This window comes from Xenopus tropicalis, chromosome 4, assembly GCF_000004195.4.
Source record: "Xenopus tropicalis strain Nigerian chromosome 4, UCB_Xtro_10.0, whole genome shotgun sequence".
NCBI classification, from domain to species: Eukaryota; Metazoa; Chordata; class Amphibia; order Anura; family Pipidae; genus Xenopus; species Xenopus tropicalis.
This window is the reverse complement of record NC_030680.2, coordinates 64,344,558-64,365,424: the sequence shown is the minus strand read 5'-3', so window position 1 is coordinate 64,365,424 and position 20,867 is coordinate 64,344,558. Positions and strand designations below refer to the sequence as shown.

The 20,867-nt window shown below is 38.6% G+C and overlaps 1 protein-coding gene across 2 annotated transcripts; it reads right to left on the bottom strand.

The window, feature by feature from the left end:
- Positions 1-10,536: 10,536 nt before the first annotated feature.
- mthfsd (methenyltetrahydrofolate synthetase domain containing) lies at positions 10,537-20,867 on the bottom strand. 2 transcript variants are annotated; one of them, NM_001112960.1, is given in 8 exon segments: positions 10,537-11,271; positions 13,006-13,131; positions 16,088-16,200; positions 17,415-17,505; positions 18,772-18,885; positions 19,308-19,421; positions 19,825-19,928; positions 20,725-20,760. In NM_001112960.1, coding segments are annotated over 8 exon segments (1,248 nt in total). In that variant the 5' UTR covers positions 20,753-20,760; the 3' UTR covers positions 10,537-10,713.

Below are 20,867 nucleotides of genomic sequence, written 5' to 3'. Positions count from 1 at the left end.
TCAGGGCACAGCTCATAGATTGTCAGCAGGACCCTGTACCCCTCAATAGGAGACTGCTGAACCCCCTCATTTCCCCCCGGGCTGCTAATTCCTGTGAGACAAGACCCCACCCGTTAACCTGTGAGCTGCATTATGTAAGCCACTGACCTGTACCTACCGGCTCCCAGACCCCTGCAGCCACAATTTTCAGACCCACAAACTAATAAAATTAATTGTTACAAAATTAATTTGGATTCCTGTGCAATTTGGCGCAATCCCATATGCAGTGAACCTTTTCTGTTATATCACTCTGCCCCCTATTTATCATATAGAAATCAGACAACATTCGCTGCTGATAAAGGAAACGGGAGCCAACATTAAAGTGGAAGAAATAAAGGTCCTTTAATATTATACATATGAACTGAGCATTTTATACATATTTTTTTTATATATAATATCAAATAATTCGATTTTCTATTGATACTCATACAAGAACGTTAGACCAAGGCTTCTGGAGCTTTTTATTTTTTTACATTTATATATATATATATATATATATATATATATATATATATATATATATATATATATATATATATATATATATATATATAAATATATTTACACATATATGTATGTGTATGTGTGTATGCTAGATGGATATGTGTAGCAGTAACAACAATTAAAATACAAAACATTTTAAATATAAGTGCTGCTGTTTTTAGTTTTCTGATACATGTTGGTGTATGCAGCTGTATTTTGTATGTGCACATTGGCATGCACTAAGATAAAAGCTTTTAGGTTATAATGTTGGTTTAAATGCTAGAAGCATGATGTGGCACCCAGGCAGTCCAGCAAATATAGAGAAAGTTCTCTCTGCCCCAGAGTGTAGGGATTGGACTTATACAGTTTTGGAATGGAATATAGTGTATCAGTAAGAAGCATACTGCTAAGTTACCAACATGTACATGTTTCCTGTAGCCATTTTGCTGCTTGGCCTTTACTCCCTACAAACATACATAAAGCCCATGACTACTGTATATGATAATATGGGAATAAATACAAGTATGTGCTTAATCAACCTTTTCAATAACTGGGCTTTAGAGTAAAGCTTGCCATACAATTGTCATTAATTTGGCAGGATCACTTAAGAAATAATTCTGTTTGATTTGGTCACCAAGTGGTGGACCAAATTGGACTGACCCCCAAGGCAGGTCTATGATCAAATCACATGGAGAGACTAGTCTTTATCTGACTGGATTTTACAGCCATCCCAGTTGATATCTAAGCTACTTCATTTTCAGGAGTATGATGAAATGGCCCATGTAAGGTCATCTTAAAGGGGAAGTAAACTTCCCCATTAAATTATTGGCTTGCGGAGGACCAGTGGACCTTCCCCTACCACTCTTAGATTCACAATCACTTAGATTGTAAGCTCTACAGGGCAGAGACCTCCTTCCTACTGTGTCTCATACCACATGTCACTTATATATATACATATATATATTTATTGTATTTATTTATTATATCACTTGTCCTCCCTGTGTGTAATTTTGTATTCTGTAAGATTGTACAGCGCTGCGTACCCTTGTGGCACTTTATAAATAAAGTTATACATACATACATACTTACATACCATTTCCCCCCATCTCTCCAAACTTTACTGTTAGCCAGTTTCACTTGTAAAGCAGCACATTAGAGTTGGAGGACCAACAGGTTTGGCCATGTCACTAAGCATACTTGGCCAAGAGCACAGATTGGCTTTTATTGATCTGCATCTGCTCACCGATCAGCATATAAGAGACTAGGAATGGAAGTGAAGGGGCTAAATATGACAGTTTGACCCAGATGTGCAGCACTGTTCTGATTACAGGTAGGTGAAAACCACTTGAGGTGGTCAGGTGCGGTTGGTATAAGGGCATGTAGTGATAAATCACTAAAGGGATCACTTCCCCTTTATTTAGGAAGGCAGAAAAACAGCAATCTCTCAAGCTGTTATTTTGGTTTTAAGAAAATACTATGTTCTTAGCATGAGTAAGTGAATATCCTTCTACTCTAAGGCTATTGTCCCAATGAGTGAGTTAGTCGCCCACAATAGATCTCTGCTACTGCGGGTGACTAACTATTTCAAAATGCCTTTCCACTGGCAACAATAGGAGTCGCCCGCAGCAGCACAGATCTATCACAAGCGACTAACTCACTTCACATTAGCCTATGGGGCAAAGAAATACGGAGCTACCAATAGCAGATACTTGTCACAGCTACAAAATGCCAGAAGATACCCTGCCATAGACAATACTGAGAATTGCCTCTGCTAAACACACATAGAGACAATTATCAGTAAATGATCAGCATTGTCTATTTTTGTAGCTGTAACAAGTAGCTGCTACTAGTAACTCCATGTGTCCTTTCCCTAAGGCTAAGAACCCTAAGGAGGCAATTCTTAGTATTGTCTATGTCTTCATTCACAAACTTTGTGAATTAAGGGTATTGCCTAACATTTTGAACACCCCACCCCCCAGTGAATTCAGCTTTCCTTGCCTTTTGATTGTTTTACTTGCCTTTTAATTGCTGTAAAACAGTGGTTTGAGTGGGAAACTTTTTTTTTCACCTCTGGGGTCAGTGCCCCCCCCCATTTGAAAGCTGGAAAGAGTCTGAAAAAGAAGGCAAATTATTACAAAAATCTTTATAATATAAAAATAAACACCAATTAAAAAATTGCTAAGAATTGGACATTTTCATGCAAAGAAATTCACTAATGAAACAGATAACTATTTGACCACAAACGTTATTTATAATAAGCATTATGTACAATAGAGAGATGGGTTTATAAATGATGATACAGGATAGATAGATAGACAGACAGACAGACAGATGATAGATAGATACATTAACAGGACATGATGCATTAAAGAGGCAGATGGCAAACAGCTAGCTGCAAGCCTTCAGATCTCACTAGCCAACTCTCAATACAATTGCTCAATTAGTAGTTTGAACTACTGCCTAAAATCTGTACTAGTTGGTAGCCCAGTGGATGCAAAGGTATTCTAGTTATTATGCTCACTGTCAGAGTATCAGTGGAACAGATTTAGGGAGGGGATAGACATATCTAGAAAGAGCTCTAATCTTGGCTCGCTATAAAGTATTACTAATTACAAGCGCCATGCCTTCCTCTGTACGTAAAGCAGATCTAACAGGAATTCTCTCTGCATTTACGCAACACCAAAAGGCCAAGAATGTCTGCAAGGAAGAAGATCATTAATAATACACAGTGCTGGGGTTCTGATATCAAGCAGAGAAATGGATCAATAGCCAAGGAGGCCTTTGAAGAGAATTTCTGCAGCAGGTGTGTCCGAGATAAGAAAGCTGTGGGGCTGGAAGCTGAGCATTTATCCTGGTTGTACAGGAAACCCAAGAGATTGCTCTGCTGTAGATATAGAGGTTTTATATATAGACCCATGAGGAAGTCTGGGGCTCTTTTGTAGGACACCCTGTCAACTTTTCATCTAATCCGCACCCTTTCCCATCACACTCATCTTAGCTATTGTCCAGCAGACAGGCATTCTCTGTAGCTGTCAAATGTCCAGGGTAGACCTATAATATACCACATTGTGCGCTTGAAAGGCCTACCTACAAGACCTAAACTATGTTGGCTAATACCAGGCTATAGCAGACTTTGTACTCAGTTAAAGGGATACTATCTACCCCAAATTTTAAAAAAAATATTTTTATTTAATTTTTATACATATTTCTGGGCATTTACATTACGTTGCTATTATTAAAAAATGGCTGCAGTGTTTTCTTTATCTTGCTTAGCTTTCTTGCCTCTAACTACTCTCAAGGGCTACAAAATACTGAAGTAATACGGGTATGTGTCCTGTTTTCCAGAATGCTCGGGACCTGGGGTTTTCCAGATAAGGGATCTTTTCATAATATGGATCTCCATAACTTGTCTGCTAAAAATTATTTAAATACTGAATAAACCCAATAGGGTTGATTTGCCTCCAATAAGGATTAATTATATCTTAGTTGGGATCAAGTACAAGGTATTGTTTTATTATTACAGAGAAAAAGGAAATCATTTTATAAAATTAAAATGATTTGCTTATAATGGAGTCTATCAGAGATGGCCTTTCCGTAATTCAGAACTTTCTAGATATTGGGTCTCCGGATAACTGATCCCATACCTGTACATATATATATATATATCCAAAAAGACCAGCAACAACGAGTTATATTCCAAAAACAATCAATTGTGTATTAAAAACGCATGAACAGCCAACGTTACGTTTCGGCCCCCATCGGGCCTTGAGAAAGGTCCCGATGGGGACCGAAACGTAACATTGGCTGTTTATGCGTTTTTAATACACAATTGATTGTTTTTGGAATATAACTCGGTGTTGCTGGTCTTTTTTGGATATTTAAATCATTTACCTTGCACCCGAGCTAAGAGCTGAAGCAGAGTGCCACCCTGGGTTTGCTATATATATATATATATATATATATATAAATTCTTGCTTTATCCTTTAAAGGAACAGTTCACCATCAGTATAGATATTTAAAAAATAGATACTCTACATGTAAGTTGAACAGGAGGAAGTGTGAGTGTAAAAGACAAAGTGCATTCATTGGCTGATGTAACTTAGCACATCTGCATGCCCTTGGCTTGGGTGTTACCAGAGTATGTCATATGGGTCTGACCATGGGCTTTAGTACTTAAAATGGCAGTTTTCCAACATGGTTTTATCCATATTTAATGGCACACAATACTAAAAAAGTAAAGTTTTCATGAAAAGACTTTTATTTATATGAAATGGTGTGTTTGGATGTTTTATGTGATATATATATATATTTATAAAGACCAGCATTGTTCTGAGGTATAGCTTTCTTTTAAGACACTATTGAAGTTTGCATTCATTTTGTATGTCAAATTCCCAGTGTCAGTAAGACGTTTTACCATCACCGTATATGCACAGGATACAAAGTGTATGCAGCCCCAGCCTGAAAATCTGGAAATCTGGATATCTAGATCCTGGAAAATATCAGAGGGGCTGCTGTAAGATTCCATAGGCAGTCACTGTTTTTTGGGGCTGTTTGGGCCCATTATTTTCTCCATTTGGTGGCTCAATCACTTAAAATAAGCAGAGAGGCACAAATATTTGCTTAATTTTTGTCAGACAACAATTCAGACAACAGCAGACTTCGATACATGTATGCATGTTCACAATTGAATTAAGGTAAACTGTAATTACATATTTACTAATTAATCATATTGCTAATTTTGCAAGTGTTAGTAGTATACATATAGTATACTAATTCCTATTTTATTGTATATATGTTTGTATACTAGAAAAGTACAGTAGATTTTCCATAGCTTTCATTGCATCTGAGTGTATTTCAAGAATCTTTGCAATAAAGCAAGACCAGAAAGCGTTCCAGGAAATTCCCAAACCTACACACAGCTACTGGAACCCCCTGCAAAATACATTATTGTGCTCAATATCATTTGTTGTTTTCAAACATATATAATATGTATATAATGTGAAGAGAATTTTCTTGCATTAGCTGCAACTGTGTCAGGCACAGCTCCTCCTGTGAATGCAATTAGGCTGGAATTATTAGGAAAAAAAACTACTGCATTATGGATAAAACAAAACCTGGCAATGGCATCTGAATTTGCACTTTGCACTTGCAGGTAGTAAACTTCCCGTAAAATGTTATATTGCATTCAGTGTATAATAAAAGTATATAATAAATGCATGTGATAGCTACACTTTTTAAAAAAAATTTATTTCACCTTTAGCCTGACCTCACTCTCGCTCTTTATAAAAAAATGTGTTATTAAAAGGGAGGACCACAAGATAACGGTATCAGTAAGATCAGTCATAGCTTCAGCTTTAGCCAAGGGCACACAGCAAAAAGTCCAGATTTTCCTTATTAAATGAGATTTTGTTTTGACTTGCATAACATTTGACTAGATGGATAGTATCAGTTGTGTGTAGGTCATGTGTAACAAGTATGCAACTGGCAATAGGTCGGATGCTTTCTGTGCAATCTGTATATATAAGAAAATAGTGAGTATTGTTGAATAACAACTGACAAAACAATTACAGCATGAAATCTGCCTTCCCTTGTTCCAGTATAACATACATTTAGCTAATCTATAATTAGATAAAATGAAATAAAATGCAATTTTAACTGGTTTTAATCACTATGAATTTAAATGAATAAAATCTGTTTTTTTTTTTCTTTAGGGAGTGGCAGTTTCATTTTGTGTGTATTGTTATTATGTATTGAGTGCAATCATATTAGAGCAAAGGGCCACACACAAGGATGGTTGGATTGCACTGATCTAATCAGAGTGTGCAAGTAGTGTGAGGGAGGTTAATTTTGGCCGATAGCTTTCCTCTTGGGAGTCAACGGCCAACATCCATTTTAGTTATGAGTAACACTCTGATTCAGTTGGAGTGGCTGTTAAATGCTCAGGTTGAACATTTAGGCACTCTGTACATGAAGAAAATTGTGGCCTGAAGATTTATCTGCCAGTTTGGTTGAAAACAAGAGATCAAACAATCTTTTTACGTGTCACAATCTTTACTGCAGAGATGCAAAAGGTAAAGTAATAGTTAAAGCTGATCAAGACTAGTACTGCACAGCTCCAAGAATGACTGCACAGACTCTGAAGAACTCTTCTGCCATCTGCTGGCATTTTCAATTTGACTTAAAACAAAACAGTTCAGTGTGACTTGCTTAAAGGGGAACTATTATGATAATGTAATATAAACTCTTCAGTATGTAATAAATACTCTTCAGTATCCCCTTCTCATCGGCACTCTGCAGGAGTCAGAGTCAGATTTTAAATATCAGGTCCATTACACTGTGTGCTCCCTTTCCCTGTGAGAGCTAAGTGTCTTTAAAAATAGCCAACTCCGACACAAAGCTGCATATAGAAAAAAGAGGGATTGCCGATAGGTCAAAAGTAACACTATAATTTCAAAAACAGGAATTGATTATGTTTAAAAAGATCAACCTCCATAATCTTGGTATGATGGAATTGATATTAAATTGTCATTTTTGTAAGCAGCAGGCAATATAATGTGGATAAAGACAAAAAAAAAATTTCAGGTCTTTTTGTTACCTTTACATTGTGCAGGAGTTTTGGGGCAAATAATGCAGAAGTGTGCCCCTGGATTCTGCCAAATCACACCTTATTGCTCAAATGAGCGAAATTTAGCAGCATGGGAGCAGGAATACAGAGAATCACTGCTAATCACATTATAGAACTGCAGCCCCACAGTCTGTTATTCATTGGTTACATTTACATTTACTGCTAAATGTGCTTCATTAATAAAAGACCTCTGCCAATATTGAACCACAAGATTAGCGAGAACTTGAATATTAGCACTTATTATTATTATTCCCTTGCAACCATGTTACAAATCAGCGCCTGGCCAAGGAGGCGGGGAGCCCTAGGCAACCCTAGACTATTGTGGGACAACACAAACCTTTTTCTTGCTTAAAAGAATTTACTTGTCTGTATGAAGGTATTGTACATTGTATAACTGGTATGTAACCATTTCATTCTCTACTTTGGTCTTGTCCTAAAAACCAGAACATCTCACACAGAAATACACAAAAGCTATTAAATCCTTCAAGACAAAACAAATTCATTCCACTTTAGACTTTTCACAAAGGCTTACATTTACTGATGTTTTTAATCTTTGCTAAACTTGTGTCAAGCACTGGTGAGTTTCCATGATGCAGCACATATGCGGAGTAAATCCTAAATAAAGAGCGGAAACAGTTACAGGTATGGGACTTCTCCATATTTTTAAGCAGTGCTGTCCAACTGGCGGCCCACGACCCCCCCTCTGTGTGGCCCCCAACCTGTCTGTCTGCTTTGATGGTTTACCTTTGTGTAAGCTTTAAATGGTATCAGTACTGGCCCCCTGCATGGTTAACACCTCAGATTCAGGCTGTAAACCCCCTGTATTGTTTAAAAATGTAATCCCCTGTGTTGTTCACACCTTTTAATCCCTGCATTGTTCACCCCCTGCATTGTTCACACCTCAGGCTCAGGCTGTAATCACCCACATTGTTCACACCTCAGACTGTAGGAGCAGTAAAAACCCACAAATAAACCCTACACACTATAAAAAGAACATATACTGTGGTGGTACTGCAATTAAAAAGTTTTTTAATAAATAGTTATTGTTAAGACTGGAGGAGCAGTGCCAGCATTGTGTCACTGTAGGCTGCCTGTGTGTGCCATACACACAGGCAGCATAGGACAGGCAGAGTATGGCACACAAGCAGGGTAGGGAAGGCAGAGTATGGCACACTCAGGCAGCATAGGGCAGGCAGATTATGGCAAACAGAGGCAGGGTAGGGAAGGCAGAGTATGGCACACACAGGCTGGGTAGGGAAGGCAGAGTATGGCCCACACAGGCAGGATAGGGAAGGCAGAGTATGGCACACACAGGCAGGGTAGGGCAGGCAGAGTATGGCAAACACAGGCAGGGTAGGGAAGGCAGAGTATGGCACACACAGGCAGGGTAGGGAAGGCAGAGTATGGCACACACAGGCAGAATAGGGCAGGCAGAGTATGGCAAACACAGGCAGGGTAGGGCAGGCAGAGTATGGCACACACCGGCAGGGTAGGGCAGACAGAGTATGGTCAAAACTAGCTTCCATTATCGGCCCTCCACCACGGAGGCCGGATAAATTCTGTTTGTGTTTTGATGAATGGATTTCAATGCAGGATTCTGCTGGAGAAGCTCTATTAACTGATGCCTTTTGAAAAAAAAAAGTTTTCCCATGACAGTATTCCTTTAAGTCCACTATAAAATCATTTAAAAATTAAACCCTGGTCCAAGATCCTCAAAATTCTGGCAATTTATTTTAGACTTCTTAATGTCATCTTCCTGCTTATTTGTCTCCTGGGGACCCTAGATGTCCTTATAATGTTTAAATATGCCAGAAATAGGTTCCAAGCCCTACTGTTCTATGCAAGGAAAAATACTGCTATGCACTGGATGGGTCCTTGCCCAACTGTCAAATCATGGAAGCAATTGGTCAACAAAGCTATACCCCTAATTAAACTTACAACAGAGGTGGGTGGGTACACAGGGGAAATTTGATAAAATTCGTACCCCGTGGTGTGAAGCTGGCCTAGACTCATTATCTAGGTCAGTGCTGTCCAACTGGCGGCCCGCGACCCCCCTCTGTGTGGCCCCCCACCTGTCTGGCTGCTTTGATGGCTTACTCTTGTGTAAGCTTTAAATGGTATCAGTACTCAGATTAACTGCCCCCCCCTGCATGGTTCTCACCTCAGATTCAGGCTGTAATCAGGCTGTATTGTTTAAATATGTAATCCCCTGTGTTGTTCACACCTTTTAATCTCTGCATTGTTCACCCCCTGCAGTGTTCACACCTCAGGCTCAGGCTGTAATCACCCACATTGTTCCCCTGTTCACACCTCAGGAGCAGTAGAAACCCACAAATAATCCCTGCATACTACAAAAAGAACATATACTGAGGTGGTACTGCACTTAAAAAGTTTTTTAATATATAGTTATTGTGCAGACTGTAGGAGCAGTGCCAGCATTGTGTCACTGTAGGCTGCCTGTGTGTGCCATACACACAGGCAGCATAGGGCAAGCAGAGTATGGCACAAACAGGCAGGGTAGGGAAGGCAGAGTATGGCACACACAGGCAGAGTAGGGCAGGCAGGGTATGGCACACACAGGTCAAGTTTGGCACAAACCAGCCAAGAATGGTACACACAGTGAAAGTGTGGCACACGCAGGCTGGGTAGGGAAGGCAGAGTATGGCACACACAGGCAGAGTAGGGCAGGCAGAGTATGGCACACACAGGCCAAGTTTGGCACAAACCAGCCAAGAATGGCACACACAGTGAAAGTATGGCACATGCAGGGTAGGGAAGGCAGAGTATGGCACACACAGGCAGGGTAGGTAAGGCAGAGTATGGCACACACAGGCAGGGTAGGTAAGGCAGAGTATGGCACACACAGGCCAAGTATGGCACAAACCAGCCAAGAATGGCACACACAGTGAAAGTATGGCACGCAGGCAGGGTAGGGCAGGCAGAGTATGGCAGGTTTTTGCTGTACTACAACCATTAATATGGGTATGGTCATGTGATAACATGGGTGTGGTTTCAAGTGGGTGTGGTTTCAAAAAGGGGAGTGGTCAAAACTGGCTTCCATTATCGGCCCTCCACCACGTAGGTCGGAAAAATTCCGGTCCTCGGTACAACAGAAGTTGGACAGCACTGATCTAGGTGATTGGCCTTATATCCAATACATAATTCAAATGTACTGATCAGATATGTCTTCTACATTGACCTCACATGGCTCTGTTTACTACATCTGTATAACCACCTTCCGACTCTTACTGTGATATAATGATGGCTTGGCATAATGTAATGTTTTGATTTGTTTGTTCCTAAAACTAATAAATAGTTACCTTTAAAAAGCATTAATTAAACCCAATAGGATTGTTCTGCATCCAATAAGAATTATATCTTAGTTGGAATGGAGTATAAGGTACAGTTTTATTATTACAGAGAAAACAGAAATCATTCTTAAACATCTCTCGTAATTTGGAACTTTTTAGATAACAGGTTTCTGGATAATGGATCCCTTACCTGTATACAGTTTATTAATACAGATGTAAGATCTATGTTTGTGTATTTTTTTTTTTTTTTAAACATTAAGTGAGTATATGCGGTTGAAGAACATTGCTTGATTTTGTTTCTCTCACAATTTTTTTCCCAAATCCTTGGTTTCCGTTGGTTTTGTGCCTCTGAGTCCTTGCCAATTCCACCAGTAGGGAAATACCATTTATACTTATTCCTTCTAAGCTGGAAACAGCCTGCTTGGCCTGTACCACATCTTTGTAATCGAGGAAGGCTCTGTGCTGAGCCCCTTGCCATGTTAGCCGTAGAGGAGCTGCCCCTCTCTCCCTCAACATGCTCTTTAACTCACTAACTCTTGTAGATGAAGGTATGTTTCCTATATATACTGTTACCCCATCATACAAGTTACATGTTTCCAGTTTAGTGTGCAGTTGTAAATCAGCTGGATGTTTATGCTCACTCAGTACAGAACCACAAGGCCTGACTTCCTTCTCTGTCACACCAAAAGGAGACTGCCTAGTGCCTTTTTCAGATGCATTTTCATCCTTCAGGGACACATCTCTTCCAGCTTTTCTCTCTCTGTCCTGCAAATTTCTAAGGATTGGGATTTTGGCCATCATCTCTCTTGTGATCTGCAATAGAGAAACGTGTGTTTAGCTGTCTTAACATATACCTTGCTTTTCCCTTATTCAATTAAAGGCAACAACAAAAGCTGTTTGTGTTCTATTTGCAAAACTTTTATATATAGTAGTGAAAGTAAAACCACATTGCAACTCAACTTCCACAACAGTTGTCATCTCTGCCTAAATGAACAGGGCACTTTTAGCCACATATCAGGGAAAAGTATAAAATAAAATAACTGTGGTTACTAATTTGCAGAACCCCCTTGATCCTAAGCATTGCCTTCTGGTCCTCCTGTCTGTCTGGGTTTATGGTGCATTTAAAAATTCTGGGGTAAAAATTGGTGTTATCTTGTAAAAAAAATTGCACAAAAATAGAATTTAGGATTATGTTGAGGTGGTGTAAACTGTTAGATCAACTTTAGGGCTTAGCTAGAGATTAAATAAATGCAAATTTTAGACCACGTGTCAATTTTATTCATATGAAAAGCATTTCAGAGTAAAATACCTTCTCATCAACGTTGAGCAGAAAAGCTGCTCTGTACTGAGGAGCCCCAATAAAGGGTGAAACCAGTCAGTAGTGGGTATCTTTCCAATAACTGCCCTATCTGAACTTTAAAGTGGGTAAGGTTTAATCTACAGTGAAACCTCAATTTTACATACCCTAATTTTAAGTTTTCCTGCATTTTAATTTTTTTTGAGGTCCCACCAATTTATAATGCGTTTCAATGGGTGCTTTTCCACGATTTTACATATTCTCCTGGAATGTTCCCAAAAATGGCTGTTTGTCTATTATTTTTAGTGAAATAAAGAGGTTTAAAATACTAAGTTGCATACTTTGCCATGGTTTAGTCTGTAAATGGTCAGTTCCAATTCCCAATGCACAAATCACTTATTGCTTTAGGTTGTACATCTGACTGCCAGAGAGGCCTTGAACGTGTTGCACTGCTTAACCCTTGTTATTAACTCAGTAAATATTGTATTTTAAAGTAAAACTGACACCTGTGCTTATATCCCTTGAGAACCTGAAGAATAAGTTGCTTTAACACATTTTCCAGATGTTATATTTTCTCAAATTGTACAAATGGAGGTTCTACAGTATGAAGTATAAAGTCAGGGACAAAACTTTCTGCTTCATTCTGCTTTGGGATTCTTTCTGTACTGCGTCAAGTTTCACTTACATCAAAAGCACTGGCCCAGATTCAACAATAAATTAGAATTATCGCTTTATCAATTTACTGTTTATAAATTAAAATCGAGCACATAATAGTAAAACTTCCAAGTCTGGCCATGACTCCATCAGTTACATTGAGTAGGAGAAACAATAGCTTATCTGAAAGCATTTCCATTATTAAGTGCTAGCTTTTTCTGAAAGCACAGGACCAGGCATAATGAATTGGGATGGCTGAATACAAACCAGTATTACAAAAAGTATTGATAATTGGTTCAAGAATACAATTTTAAATGGTAAAATGAATGATCTGCAATGTACACATGGTAATTTAGTAATAAAAACTACACCACAAAACTCAAGATTTAATAATTTTAATAAAAGTTTGCATGTGCTGCACATAATGCTATACTTTATTTTGTACTTAAGTGAGGGTTATTTTTCTTATCACAGCAGAGAGACATTTTTTATTTATGTGCCCTGACTAAAAGCTAAGGTTTTATACACCGTAATGCACTGCAGCAGCATTCTTTGAAGCCACGTGTACATTGCTAATGTTAATTCATTAAACCTACCATAGACCATATGATTCCTTGGGGTTTTGCACGTTTGCAGTCTGTTTTAATAATTCTGGTTGGTGTCAGTATAAAGTCCACTGTAAGATCATGATCTTCAAGAAGCTCCTCAGGAATATCTACCACCTTCAAGAAAATAGGAAAGTAGCATTTAAAAATATTAAAATGTATTATATATATTATATAATACATATATCAAATGAAATATATCTTTTTTTCAGCCGAGACATTCTTTAAAGTTCTGAATTGCAGAACCAAAGCTATGTGTTATAATAGACAAGACAGACAGCTTAGCTTGGTATTTGCTGCCAGTCCTTAACAAAGAAACCAAACCATTAATTCCATCCTCATTTTCTTGTTTTCCACAATGCCAGGGTGTATACAGGCCATATGGTTAGCAAAGGGGCAGTGTTTCTTAAAGCACAAGGAAAGACTTCACTTGGAGGGGTGTCAATTGGCATGAGATTTTTATTCCACACATGGTGGATTCTTAGGCTATGGATAAACACACATTTAATACATGCTGTATTCTGCCACTAGGTGGTGCATGCAGCAAGAGCTATCAACAACACAAGATAGGAAAAAGTTAACTAATCTACTTTTAGCAAAACCCAATAAATAAGATAAACCATTAGCTGGATAAGCTCCTTATTATTACAAATGTCAATATATACAAAATCTCATTAAATGTCTCACGGTATACACTTTCAGACCCATTACTTGGTCGACACAGAACTGTTACTGAACAACCCCCTAGTCCTAGAAACAAACACATATATACAGCAATTAACCCATGGTGACAGACGATTGCAAAGGTCACCTCCAAGGAGTCATCAAACCAACCAATTGTTGAATGTTATCAAAGTGGATTCACCTTGAAAGCAAGATACTAGGTAACCCACCCACGGAACTTATAACATGACTAACCTCAAATCAAAGTTTTTACACAATGTTGAACAACAATATGCCCGAAGTGTAAATATTGTCGACCATAAGATTAAATGTCTTACTTTGTACTAATTTGTTTAAACTGTTAAACAATCAATGTTAGATCTTCTATGTATATCTATTTTTTAATTGTAAAAATAAAAACATTTTGAGAAAATTTTTATACATACATACATACATAATAATATATATATATATATATATATAAAAAAAGGGAAAGTTGTGCTCAACCACTAAATTTTAAACCATTAGGCGGGGGTGCAATGAGGTTGTGACCACGAAATACATAGAAACAACAACAAGAGATCCTCTACACTCACCCATTATCAATATATAGAACATTAAGACATTCGGTGCATTTAAGCTACTAAGAAATGTCCTTCCCTTTAAGCAAAACAGGGATTGTTTGTCCATATATTGCAATATACTTCAAGCTGGCCAACTGCGTCAAAGTCATCCCTTTTGACCAGTTCCTACACTGACTTATGCGATTCATTAAGAATTCTACTGCTTCAATATACATTTAGCCAAGGGACTAAGTTTTACCTGCAACTTACTTGCTTTCAAGGTTAAAACCCCCATATGGTTGCCCTTTTATTGGCTCCACTGGGATCACCTGACTGCAGCTGGGAGGGGTGGGAGCTACAACTAGGAGCTGGCCACTGCTCCTGTATATATTAAGTAATAGGAACCTCGCACTACAGTATTTATGTTAGGGTGCACAGTGTAAGGGTATACTATTAAGGTATATCTTGTTCTAGACACAAGAAAAGAAGGAAAGGACACTGGCACACTGCTCCTGTATAAGCTATTGCAAAAAAAGGGAAAGTTGTGCTCAACCACTAAATTTTAAACCATTAGGCGGGGGTGCAATGAGGTTGTGACCACGAAATACATAGAAACAACAACAAGAGATCCTCTGCACTCACCCATTATCAATATATAGAACATTAAGACATTCGGTGCATTTAAGCTACTAAGAAATGCCCTTCCCTTTAAGCAAAACAGGGATTGTTTGTCCATATATTGCAATATACTTCAAGCTGGCCAACTGCGTCAAAGTCCCTTTCCCTTTTTTTTCTATAGCTTATACAGGAGCAGTGGCCAGCTCCTAGTTGTAGCTCCCACCCCTCCCAGCTGCAGTCAGGTGATCCCAGTGGAGCCAATAAAAGGGCAACCATATGGGGGTTTTAACCTTGAAAGCAAGTAAGTTGCAGGTAAAACTTAGTCCCTTGGCTAAATGTATATTGAAGCAGTAGAATTCTTAATGAATCGCATAAGTCAGTGTAGGAACTGGTCAAAAGGGATGACTTTGACGCAGTTGGCCAGCTTGAAGTATATTGCAATATATGGACAAACAATCCCTGTTTTGCTTAAAGGGAAGGGCATTTCTTAGTAGCTTAAATGCACCGAATGTCTTAATGTTCTATATATTGATAATGGGTGAGTGCAGAGGATCTCTTGTTGTTGTTTCTATATATATTATATATATATATATATATATATATATATATATATATATATATATATATATATAATATATTATATACACACACACAAACATACAAAATCCCTTTAATACATGCTGTATTCTGCCACTAGGTGGTGCATGCAGCAAGAGCTATCAACAAAAGAAAACTTGCAAAAATTACATAAATGCAAAGGCTTCAGGAATCAATGAAACTGACACATCCAGCATTTTTTGTACTGCATTATAAAATAAACTACAATTCTCTGTAACTGACAGACTTTTTAGGCCTATGGCAGTTGTTGGCTCTGTCAGACAGAGATCACTTTGGAACACTTGCTTGGCGTTCTAAAACAATTTCCACCTGAGTACACCAGTATCCGATATAAGCAGTACCTCTCACAGAGGGCAAGAAAGAGGTTTTGGTTTTCCTCAAATCCATTGTGGTATGGTCAAAAAGACCAGTATACAGTTTGGTACCTTAGGTCTATGTCACAGGGGCTGAATTTTGAGAAAGTATTGCCTAATGAATTTTCTAGCACAGGGCAAAATGTTAAAAATTTCTCCAAAACCTCCCATAGTGCTAAATGGCATTAATTTATTTAACATTCTACAGCTATTGACAAGCTAAGACATGTAAGGCAATAAGAAGTATAGGTTACTTACTTGACAGTCATGAACAACAGTAACAACAACCGTATGTTCTGTTACTGCCCCCATGGACACCATCATTGCATATTCCATATCAGCAAAACCTTCTCCTTTTCCAATCCTCCAACCTTGAATAATAATTTGAGGAGGTGAGACAGTATGTTACAACGTGCCTCGATATAAACATTCTCTTCCATGCAAAGTGTCCAAAGGAGAAGGATAGGTTTATTCAGTCGGGAGGGGGGGTGCCTGGTATTTACTTACCTGATACCCTGGGCTGGTGCTCCAGAAAATCACACCAGCCTGTAATATATGCAGGCAAGTAATCCTTTTCCGTCTTTTTTCTTCATGCTGGCTGCGCACACGCAGTAGAGTGAAAAGCCAAAATGTAACTAAAAAGTTGTCTTTTTGACTCTACTGTGAATGCTGGGCTCGGGATTGCAGAGAAATAAGAAGGAAGAAAGAGGATCGCTCACTTGCAGGTATGCCGGGCACCAGTCCAGGGTATCAGGGAAGTGATTACAATCACTGGGGGTGCCTAACATTTGGCACCCCACAGTGGCAACTTTCCTTCTCCTTTGAATATAAATTGTGATACACTGAAATATATCTACATCATGCTTATGTAGACAGAGTGAGTGGCACTTACAGGATATATAATTTTATTGCCACAACAGGTGAAACAACACTCCACATCTATCCCTTATTACCAATCTAAAGCAGAATTACAAAGTACAGTCCTTTAGCAACTATGTCCAGTAGTAGTTGCACATGGTTTCCAAAGATGGCATGTAGCGTTTAGAGCAAAACTGCTTTAAATGACACATGCTTACTAGCCAACTCAATCAAATTTTACAGGAGTTACCTGATTTTTCACCCCCACAGACTCCCCTCACTATATGCCATTCCCCTGGTTTTTACAATTTCCCCATGTGAGTTAGATGTGCGCAAGCTAAGTGAGCATTCAGAGACATGGAATGTCCTGTGCACATGCGCAGCAAGTTGTATGCTGCATATGCCACTGATCCCCCAGGAAGCCAATTTACAAAGTTAACATCTGACTTTTAAGGCTAATACCAAGGGGGCTTATCCATGGCCCACATTGGCTTCTGTGTCTGAACCAAAAGGCACAGCCTGGGTGCAGACACCCTTAGCAGATCTCAATGCAAAAATGCATGCCACACACTTCCATGCCAAAATTCACTCAGTAGCCTAACAATGTAGAAGGGCATTTTTCTGCAGTGTGAGACAGGCAGTGGGATTGCACTGAGCAACTGGGCAAATGGTAAAGGAATTTGTTTTCACAGATACAGAGTTAATAAAATCAAAATATTTACCATACCTTCCACAGACACGGCAACAGAACCTACAACCACTAAGTCCACCTGAACTTTAGCATCCAGACCCATTGGGACGCTGTAATCTCTCACTCCCTAAACATAAAAGAGAATTAATTTTTCTCAATACAGATACTAGTTAAATATGTTCTTAATGGTTAACAGCATGTTTAACAGGGTACACTGTCCAATAACAACTCACCAATCATACACATTGTTTAATTTAACAGCTTTTCTCTCATCTTTCCCTAGTTAAAAAATTTGATGCATATTTGGGCCCCATAGCAAATCATCCCAGGCCACATCCAGTTATGCCAAGCCATGCCACAATCTGACGCACCACATGCTATATATTTGCAGAAAGCCAAAACCATGTAAATAGAGACAGTTGAGAGAAGTCTTTTCACAGCATCAGATAACATAACTGCTCATTACTTATGCCAATTAGTGATCTGTGGGTAGCAAATCTCCCCACACAACACAGAAGCCCCTAATATACCTATCACTGTAATCTGTTCCTTCAAAAAGTATGACTAAATACCATTTTTATATGCTGATATACAGCTGCAAAAAAGTTCTTCTCTTTCTGCATCATTTGAAATTCTGGCAGGGGAGTAGGGACTAAAACATTGATGTTACAACTTGTAACAGATTCTCCACAGACAGCATGCAGGTGTGACCCCAGTATTGTAGTGACTTTCCTTTCACTATTGACATCACGTGTGCAGAGAATTGTGGAGTTTGGAAGATGCAGGCTGAAGGCAGGCTTAGAACAGTCTGCTACTGTTACATTTTAGTACATTTGTAGCACATTTTAGTCTCAAATTAGTCAGCCAAATTAGCAGGAATGCAGGGACCTATGCTTAGGTAACTGTTCCAAAGCATATTATGACATTATCATGAAAAGGCAGCATATTTTTTAATTGTTGTATATTGCAAAATTGGGTGGCATTCCCCTTTACGCACTTCAAAGGGATACTGTCATGATTTTTATGGTGTACTTTTTTTTCTAAATTACACTGTTTACATAGCAAATAATTCACTCTAACAGTTAAAATGTCATTCTTGAACCAACAAATGTGTTTTTTTTAGTTGCAATATTGATGTGTAGGCAGCCATCTCAGTTCATTGTGCCTGAGTCTTCAGAAGGAGCCAGCGCTACACATTAGAACTGCTTTCAGATAACCTATTACTTTTCCTAGTCCCATGTAACTGGAGGAGTCGCAAGCCTGATACAGCACCAAAACAGAACCATAATACATAATTTAATTTATAGGGCACACATGCCCAATGTTTTGGGTATTATTAACAGCTTTGTAAACATAATGAATATGGTAAAAGTTTTTAAACTAACATTCTGACCTGAGAAGTTGAACAGATTCTTAGCACTTCTTTGTTTGCCCCAGAAGGAGGGGTTATTTTGTTGAAAAGACCAGTTCGTAGCCGTGGCGTTGGAACTAACAGAGTCTTATGAGCCTGGAGACGCAGACAGAACAAACAGCAGAAAAAACAGCACAAAAAACATACATGTATATTAACTGGAAAAAAAACCAAAACATTTTTAAATGTATAACACAATTCCTTCCATTTGTTTAATTTTTCTTCTTAAAGAACAAGTCAACCCAATTCACTGGGGAGGGGAAATGTGTTAGGCACCCCCAGAGACTATAATCATTTACCTTAGACCCTGGGCAAATGCTCCTAATCATTAAAAAGTGCACCAACTCAATCCCTTGAGCATCATGCAATTTCTGCAAATATCCTGAATAGTAAAAATCTGAACTCTAACTCTAACTCTGATGCTGGGATAGGGCGAAAGACCAGGCTAGAACATTGCTTACATCTCTCAGACCTAACAAATTTTGACCCTCCCCACTACTTGACAGGGTCTCTTTTACCTGCAAGGCTGCCAGACGAACTCCTTCCAAGGGCTTGTCAGGATCTACTTTAACCTCCCTTGTTCTTCTGAAAATCTCTAGATCTGTTATTTTTTGGCAAGCCTGGCGAGATACCTGTACAATACAGAGGCAGAAACATGTCACTTACTTCTAAAGTGAGGAAGCGTGCACTCTTCTGAGGTGTATCAGGGTTAATCTTAACAATCTTGGCAGCCTGGTACTCCTTTAATGAAGATAGCTTTTCACATGCCTGGGAGGCTCCCTAATCCACAAGAGAACTGAATGTTGAAAATACATCTAATGCAACACAAAGACCATACTAAAGTCACAAAGCACTAAAACTATTTAGCACAACTGGTACTCTGTGCTTTTAGGTAAAAAGTCACTGTTTGCCTTTATTTTGAAATCATTGCTGCATTACTAACTAGCATAACCCATATGGCATATTACAATACTTCCACTACACTACTCTTGAAACCCAATTTAAAAAAAATGGGATGCAAAAGACTTAACATACCTTGAAATTTGGTATCCTGTGATGAACTGGCCTTGGGAAGTCAGCCAAATTATTATTCTCAATATGATCCCACACCTTTTGACGTATGTCCCATTTGCTGCATGCTTGAATTATTTGTCAACACAAAAAAAGAAAAAAGTTAGCAAGGAGTCATATATTAATTATAATCATTTTTTAACACCCTTTTCACTTTTTTGGTAGTGTTTTTCCCCCAACATCATTGAAAATAATAGTGTATCAGCCATAGTTCCAATAACCGTTTAATTGAAATCTCACCCTCATTAACCTTCAAACTGAGCATTCATGCCACCAAATATGTATTCTACCCAAATTTCCCCAACTGATCTTCAGGCTTTTACAGACTCCCCTAAGTCAACCACAGTTTGGAAACCATTCCTCTGTGGGATAGCTCTGATGCCTTCACTTTAGGCTATACTGTGCATGTAGACTGTGTGTTTGTCATGTTATGGGGAAACAAGGCTCTATAGGGCTCCACAGATATCTGTTACCTGCTCATACATATATTAGGTGGGAAAACTCTGTGAAAGGGCAAGAATGCCCTACTAATTTAGAATCCTGTGCATTCTTTACTGGAAGAAATGTATACACCTATTTAAATTTACAAATGTTATATGTTCTCTTATGCAGAGCAGTACAAAGTGCATACAAAACAAAATAATATTAACACATCCAAACAGTTATAAAATATTGAATGCAGAAATCAGTCACAAGTAGCAGGACTCCAGTCACTCCAGCACTGAACACATTTACTAAATAGCAGGCTATCTACTTTCTGTCCATGGAAATGTATTTCTATTTATACTGGAGCAAGAGTGGATTAATTTCAAAGAATGAAAACTGTGCTTAATAGTAAAGCAGATAAAAGTATCAGCCCCTGACCTGGTTCAACTCGAATTCCAGGTTCCATGACCCAGCAGAGCGGCAGGATCAGAATCTAGTTAAGTTAAGAAGTTCTGTCTCAGTACAACAGCTGCTTGTTCCACGTGTGCCAGCAGCACTACGGTAACCTTCAGGGGACAAAC